Genomic DNA, 7,824 nt, shown 5'->3' with positions numbered 1-7,824 from the left:
TGTGGTTGGAGTCTTTTTTTTTTGAAACTGCCACAGAATCAGAAGTAGGGACAGAGCAAAAAATATTTTAAATTTCTCTTACACAGGAATTAGGAGCCTCAATCAAAGCTGTGTAGACCACTAAGTGGAAGACAGGACCATCTAAATGATTTGAGGAATTAACAGAAAGCAGTGACTACACAGCAATAATTACAGCCAATAAAGATTGTTTTAAGGCAGACAAGGGCTAAGATTTCCTTAGCAGTGATAATGACATACACTGAATTTAAAATTATTATAGAGATCAGTTTCTAATAAATGGAAATGTATCATCTGTTCCTTAACTGTGTAAATAATATTAAATTCCTTTGAAACTGGAATCTGCAGGCACAGGTATTCTTTACTAAATATTGTATCATCTCCCAAAGTAGAAGCTATCCTGAGGAAGATGGAGCTTTTGATCTTAATACCAATATCTATATAAAATGGTATAGATGAATAATTATTTTCAAATAGGAATTTCCTTGTGAAAATTCTCCTCCTTCACCCACTATTCACAAAGGACTGGTATGGTCAGTCCTGGGGTTTTACAATCAGACATCAAAGATCCCCATGGCATTTCTCTAGTCTGACCACAAACATCTGTCAGTACCTCATTTCAGTATAAGAAAACAGGCATGTATGAATTCTTGGCAGTAACCATCCTCATGTCATCTGAATCCAGCTAACCTGCTAGCATGTCCTTTAGACAGCAACCTGTCTGAGGGTCCTTCAGAAGCACATTTACAACGTCATAAAATTTGTGTTCATATGCCAGCTTGTAATACAAGTAGACATCTTCACAATATGTGAGTAACTTCTTCAAGTTTTTCACAACTAAGTCAGTAGGCTGATGATGTTTACATCTAGACAAAGAAACAAGAACGTACAGGTTAAGATACTGTATCTTGAATGAGGGCTATCAGCTCTGATACTTATCACTGTCTATAGAGGAGAAGGTGCTTGAATCTGAGAAATTCAGACTATTAGGGAGTGCTTGATTGATAGACAATGAAGTTATTTCATTAAAAATGAGTATCTTAATGCTGGCCTTAATTAGAATAATTTCAGTAATCCAAAGGGGACCTCTGATGTTTAGTGTTTTTGGCACCTCAGACAAGCTGAGTAGCTCTCCTCCCATTTTAAGTACAGAGCACCATAAGCAAACTATTCTCATTCATCTGTTTGCATAAATTTGTTAAAAGATTGTCTTTCTGGGTATTCTTGACATCTCTTTGCCATCTCAAGCAGAGGGGTAGCCTATAGGCATGTTATACGTAGTCATAAAATTCTTACCCGTGCCTGATCTGAAAGCTGAGGCATTTTAATACTTACTTTATTGAAATTTCTTCAAATATACTGGATCTTAATAACCTTTGCTGCTTAAATTCTTCCAAGTAATTAAAGTCTCCTTTAAGAATCACTTGTTGGTATAGAATTTCAGCCCAATCAGGAACAAAGTCATAGGCCTCAGCCACAATAGAAGCCTTAAAAGGATGGAGGGGAAGAAGGACACCATTAGAGCCTACTGGATGTAAAACTGAAGGCAAACTGCTCTAGAAAATGACTTCATATTCACTCTATGTGTACAGTATTATCATCACCAATAATGTTAGAAGGCTGTACGTATCAGGGTTGGTGAAAAGTTTGCTGTTTCCCCTTCCCTGACACCCCAAACACCTTCCTTCAGTGTTTTGAATCTTCCTCACAGTGGGTTAAAAGAACTGCTGATGAATATTTTTCTCACTAACTCAACTCTCTTAAGGAACAGTGAAAGGGCTGATTCCCTGATAACCGTCCCTCCTTGTTAAAGGGCTAGAACCAGCCTCCCAGAAGCCCTGACTTTTTATGCTAACCCAAGTGCACTGTTCTGGAAATGCTGGGGGCTAAGAGATGCTTGCAGAACCACTGGCAGGGATGTTCCCCTGAACCTCAACTGTCTTAAGTGCAAAGATGTCTGCCTCTCTGCTGGCTTAATAGTGTGGGGAAAGGAGACAGTATGTCTCACTGTTCTCCAACCTCTGCCCAAACAATATGCTGGTAAGAAATACTACTATGGAAAGGCAGCTGGAGAGCTGGGCTGTCCTGGTTCTGTCACTAGCCCCGAGACCTTAGGTAAACCACTCAGCTTCTGGGTCCCATGACAGAGACAGCAGGAGAGGATGCTGGCAGCACTGGCTAGGTTTTTCCTCCTTGCTCACCTGGTAGAACCGAGGTAGGGCCATGATACAGTCCATCAGCCTGTGGCGGCCCAGGTTGATGAGCATTGTGTTCTGGCCGGTGTTCAGAAAGTGAATCTGCAGTGTTATCAGCTTGGTGAGCCGGTGACAGTGCAGGGCCTGTCGCACGCAGGAGTCCTGAAGGATAAGGGTGGCAGTAGGCACAGATTAAGACTTTGTTGCCGTCATCTCCCCCGTGAACCCTCCAGCAATGGAACAAAATAAAATTATTCCTACTGCAGACACCAAGCCCCAAGTCCAGTCTGGAATAAGACTCTCATGGTTACCTTGGCATAACTCTCTGCTGCATCCAGCATCAGAGTCAGGGCCTTCAGCAGCAGCTGCTTCAGGTGGTGCCCATCCTTGAGGCTGTCCTCTGCAGGGGAGTAAAGGAAACGTGGGTGTGTCTGACTCCCAAGGCTGGCTACTCTCATCCCACTCAGTAGTAGGGTGGACTATAGAAACAAGCCAGCTCATGTTCACAGGGAGGCAGGTATGTCTCACTCAGGTAAAGGCTATTGGGCCAAAAGTACACACACACACTGGAGTAGGATTCACTGCCCCATCTAGTTCAATTTCTCTCTGAAACATCAAGGCAGGCTTACACAGGCATCAACATACATTGGTTCTTGACAGATGACACCCCCGGATGCACTGGCTACAAGAGGGGTAAAATGCCTTCCAACCCCCCTTCTGTCTCCTTTCTGCCCCCTGGGGCCCCACTGAATAAATGTTAGAAGCTGAGGTGGGTATTAGTCTCATGGACTCTTGCCCTGCTTAGCCCTGAGAACCTTCCCTGGCCGGCAGCACTGCCCTGCTGTGACCTCTGCTCACCCCAGGGCTGAGACTCAATCAATTTCAGTTGGATGCAGGCAGCTGCCTCATGGTTCTCCCCAATCTCCCGGCACATGCTGAAACACAGGGCAATCATGTTGTGCTTCTCACTGTCCCCAGGGCGGCAGCGTTTGATGTAGTCCAGTAGGGCCGTCTTCAGGGTACCACTCTGCCCAGAAAAAAGGGGGGGATACCAAGGTCTCAGCCATGTACTGCAAGGTAGGCAGGACTGGCCTAGTCCTTTGATTCTGAAAGTTCCTCAAAAACTCCCAAGGAAAAGGAAAAGATAAGCAAAAATGAATACCAAAGTTTATACTATCCTGAGCATAAGGAAACAGCCACAGCCTCTCTGCTGGTGAGAGTGTAAATGGTAAGACCTGTCAGAGGCGAGAAGCCTTACAAATGTACACACGTGCATTAGTCTAACGATTCCACTTCTAGGACTCTATCCCTAAAGAAGTAAGCAGAGAAAAGTGCTAAGATGGATGTAACAAGGATATTTAATAGCAAACAATTAGAAATAATCCAGATGTCCAGAATAAGATCTAAGAGAACACCATGTAGCCATTAAAACCGATGTTGACTTGAAAATTATTCATGCTTATTGTTAACTGAGAAAAGCAGGCTATTTCCTATCTGCACAGCATGACAGAAATTTGCTAAAAATATGTGAACATGTATGTATATATGTTTGTGGGTATATGTGCAAAGAAAGGGCCTATACCAAATTGTTAGCAGTGGCTGTCTGCAGACAGTAGCTAGACACACAGGGCTTTTTTTCGTGTTCTGTTTTCCAGGTGTCTTTTTTTTTTTTTAAATATGGAACGCTTCACGAATTTGCGTGTCATCCTTGCACAGGGGCCACGCTAGTCTTCTCTGTATTGTTCCAATTTTTAGTATATGTGCTGCCGAAGCGAGGACCCAAGTGTCTTAACGTTGAATATTCATTACTTTTGTAATCAGAAACAAAGTTATTAAAAGAATATTTAAATGCAGGAACAAAAATGCCTCAAAAACAATTTTAAAAATCCTGAAGGTGTCCCTATGTCCAGGACTTGCTCCTTTCCTTACAACCGGACTGGTCTGTCCTGAAACTAGCCCAGCACTGAGGAGAGTTTTTCTGCTTTGTCTCTTAATCCTGCTTGTCTGGGCCCAAGTTCCCAGATGTCAAAAGTGCACCTAGGTTTTTATTTATTTATTTTTTTTTTGACTGCGCCACACAGCATGTGGGATCTTAGTTCCCCGAAGCGCAGAGTCTTAACCACTGGACCGCCAGGGAAGTCCCATAGGTTTTTAAATCTTTAGAGGTGAAAACAATGAATTAGCCAATGAATAACTTGAAAACAGAGGCTCTGTGAGTGCATGCCTGGTGTCACATAGCATGCTGAGGACAGACAAGCGCCCAGAGACCAAAGGCCTGGCAAGTCAGGCTTTTGCTTCCCAGCCTCCTTCCTGGTCATCATCATAAATAGCTCCACAGCTTTCTAGACCCAGACCTTGGCATTCACTTCTGAATAGCTCTCGGCAACACACTTTTTCATGGTCCCCTGAAAACTCTCCACTCTAAAAGGCCTCAGACACAGCCTTCCAAGCTGGTCAATCCATTCCCACCTGGCTCTCACGAAGGGTTTTTGCCCCTGCCAAAGCAGGCACTGGGACAGTAAGGCAGGAGACAGAGACAGGTGGAAGCACACAAACTCTCTTTCTTCATTATTTAGCACCTATCAGCATAATTGTGACCTGGTCTGAGCTCTGTAACCTTAAAGCTACTGGTTACAGTATATGTCTTAGGGAGGTCCTTAATTCCCTCCCTCTATATCCTGGGAGTCCATCCTGATTGGGATTATTCCTGAGAAAACCTGAGACTCCCAAGTATCAATAGTACATGTCATACTGCAGCTCAAAAATACTGTACACCTACCGGGTCCAACTTCTTCCTCATCAGCACTTCAAAGTAGTGTTTTTTATGCAGCAAATCAAATATGTATGTCATCTCATTGTACCTTCCAATGCCAGTGAGGAGACGCACCTACAAAGGGAGAGGGCAGCTTGCATCAGCATTGCTTGGAGTTCTCTGAGCCAGACCACTACCCCAACAGTTTGGTTGCTTTCAAATACCAAACTCTGGCGGGAAGAAGGGTTAATGGCCAGGCTGCCATGCTTATTAACTCCTTTCCTCCTTGCCTGTCTCCCCCCTTCCCATCCCATGTACCCAACAGGGGCCTTCTCTGGAGGATTCAGAAATGCTAAGTCATTGGGAAACCACTGGCTGTCCCCTCCTCTGTTGTCTCTAAACATGACTATCAAGTGCTGAAGTGCCATCCTCCTGGGCAGGCCCTCTTCCTCTTCCCACCACTCCTTATTACAGCACCCAATGGCTTGCTCAGACACTTGGGTCAGTTTCAAGCCTAGAGAATTTCGGGGAGGTACAGGAAGCTTGAGTTGTCAGTTCATTTCAATTCAGATATAAGAGGCAGGTCTGAACCTTGTTTTGCGGGGGAAGTAACTGCCGTCTTAGCCCTCTAGAAAAGCTAACTGCTTGGTAAGGGGGTATGACAGTCCTGGAGCATGGCAGGGATCCTCTTTGATTTCTATTCCTTTGGTGCAATCTCTGATTTGGAGAGAAATCATAACCTGGAGCAGAGGGTTGAACTGCCCAGCCAGCTACCAAGTAGGTAGTGGTATCCAGATAGGCAAATTCCCTAAGACCACATCAGCTCTGAGCTGATAGTCTCCAGCCTATCTGTTCTATCAAAGGTTTCCTCAGGATGGAGGATGAAGGTGAGGGGGTGACTTACCACCAGTCCATACTCCTCACTGGGGGCCAAGTGGTTGTCTGTGAGCAGCCGGGCGGCCTGCAGGACTCGGATGATGCCCTCCATGTGGCATGTCAGTGTGAAGCAGTGATGAGCCAGGATCAGCAGCTCTGTGGCTGGGTGGGTTGGGCACTGGTAAGACAGGACTGTCAACCCTGGCTAACCCCTGTCTAGCTCTGTGCCTGGCAGGAGGGTCAAGGGGCCTGGAACAGCTGGGCCTGTCTGGAGAAGGCTCTCTCACCAGTCCTCTGAGATCCCTGACCTCACCAGTTCTAGCTCTGGGATGGCCCCCGGATGAAGTCAGTTCTTCTCTCAGTGACAGCACAGGGATTAACTCACTCCTCAAAGACAGTCTGCATATAGTGACAGCATTTCCAAAAGGCTCAAAAAAGAACAAAGAACGCTAGCTTTCTAAAGATGGAGAAACTTTCTGCGGACAAACTGATGGAGTACCTGCCAATACAAGTCCGAGGGCATTCTCTGTAGCTGAGTGGAGAGTCTTAGGGCCTAATCAAGTGCTATTTGATGCTCTGCACTTCTATAGGCTTTCTAGATTGAGATGTGACACACACAAATTTAAAACTACTATACACAATCACTATGAGCACAATTAAAAGGCAAACTGGGAAAAATATCTGGAATGCTGGAAGACAGAGAGGGATTCTCAGCCTTAATACATGCTGTGCCCTCTGGGCCTTTGCACCTGTGGGGCCCTCCCCAAACCTACTGGCTACTAATGCTTCTGGTCTTGGTTTGCACATTTCCTCCCAAAACCTTTGTTGGCCCCATCAGTATGCTTACTGTGAATTACACCCCTAGTCTGTGAGCTCCAGGACTGCTGCTTAACTTGTTCACCATACCCCTGTTTTTAGAGTGCCTGGTACACAGTCAATACTCAGTAGATGTTGCTGAACTGGACTGAGAAGAGATACAGAAGGCTATTTTATTTATTTATGTTTTGGCCGCACTGCACGGCTTGTGGGATCTTAGTTCCCTGACCAGGGATCGAACCCGGGCACACAGCAGTGAAATTGCCAAGTCCTAACCACTGGACCGCCAGGGAATTCCCAGAAGGCTGTTTTAAAAATAAACCTATTCAACCTCTTAAAATCTCACGTGTTCCCTAAACATCAGTAAAATGCCTTTTTCACATCAAATTTGCAGAGTATAATGGGCTCCAGGAAATGATACTCTCACACACTGCTTAAGAGGGAGTGAGAAGTGAATTTTTTTTCCTGAAGTAAATTTGGCAATATATATATAAAACCTTAAAAATGGGCATACTCCTGAATCAGGAATTTGTCTTAGGGAAATAACCATGGATGTGCACACAGACTTGCCTATAAGCATGTCTATCACAATGCTTAAAACAGCGGAAAATTGGAAGCAATCTATAGGTCCTACAATAGGGTATACATTTTTTAATTACATACAAGAGAAATGTAATGACTAAAAATTATAAAAAATTATATAGAATAGTGTCATGGAAAGATATTAATGACAGCATAGTGGTAATTATAAACAGTATACACAGTATAATGCTATTTTTGAAAAATAACCTATGGACTTGCATAGAAAAAGATGAGAGGGACACATACTACTGAATGCATACAGCAACACTGTGAAAAGTGAGCAGGCTTTGAAATCACACAGACAGGGTTCAAATGCCAGCTCTGCCACTTAATAGTTATAAATTAATCAACTTTTCTAAAGCTTCAGTTTCCTTCTTCTAAAATGGGGACAATAATAGCCATTTTTCAGGGTAATGTAAGAATAAAATAAGCTAAATATGCCAAATGTTAAAAGGTTACCTTTTTGTGTGATTTTAAATTTGGGGTTGCTTTGCCATATATATTTTCTAGCTTTTCTTCAATGAACTTATGGCTTTCTACTAAGAACTTATAAACAATCCTGGAGGAGTAGGGATCCAGAGAAGG

General features: G+C 43.9%; 1 protein-coding gene and 1 non-coding gene across 4 annotated transcripts in view; both read right to left on the bottom strand.

The window, feature by feature from the left end:
* Positions 1-359: 359 nt before the first annotated feature.
* SPG11 (SPG11 vesicle trafficking associated, spatacsin) overlaps positions 360-7,824 on the bottom strand; it is a 91,066-nt gene continuing 83,601 nt past the window's right edge. For 2 of the 3 annotated variants that reach the window (XM_057544170.1, XM_007169681.2), the window contains exons 34-40: positions 5,870-6,003; positions 4,993-5,100; positions 3,072-3,240; positions 2,525-2,613; positions 2,220-2,375; positions 1,354-1,505; positions 360-884 (exon numbers count right to left, since the gene is read on the bottom strand). In XM_057544170.1, the coding sequence (XP_057400153.1) occupies positions 704-884; positions 1,354-1,505; positions 2,220-2,375; positions 2,525-2,613; positions 3,072-3,240; positions 4,993-5,100; positions 5,870-6,003 (989 nt within the window). In that variant the 3' untranslated portion in view covers positions 360-703. Of the gene's footprint in view, positions 885-1,353; positions 1,506-2,219; positions 2,376-2,524; positions 2,614-3,071; positions 3,241-4,992; positions 5,101-5,869; positions 6,004-7,824 lie in introns of those variants that run through there. The other variant, XR_009007716.1, reaches the window with a different exon arrangement.
* Positions 3,885-3,992, bottom strand: LOC114236263 (U6 spliceosomal RNA). The gene has a single exon (XR_003622239.2). It is a non-coding gene; the product is annotated as a U6 spliceosomal RNA (small nuclear RNA).

The sequence above is a fragment of the Balaenoptera acutorostrata genome, chromosome 3, assembly GCF_949987535.1.
Source record: "Balaenoptera acutorostrata chromosome 3, mBalAcu1.1, whole genome shotgun sequence".
Lineage (NCBI taxonomy): Eukaryota > Metazoa > Chordata > Mammalia > Artiodactyla > Balaenopteridae > Balaenoptera > Balaenoptera acutorostrata.
The sequence above is the reverse complement of the archived record's forward strand: the minus strand, read 5'-3'. Positions and strand labels throughout refer to the sequence as shown.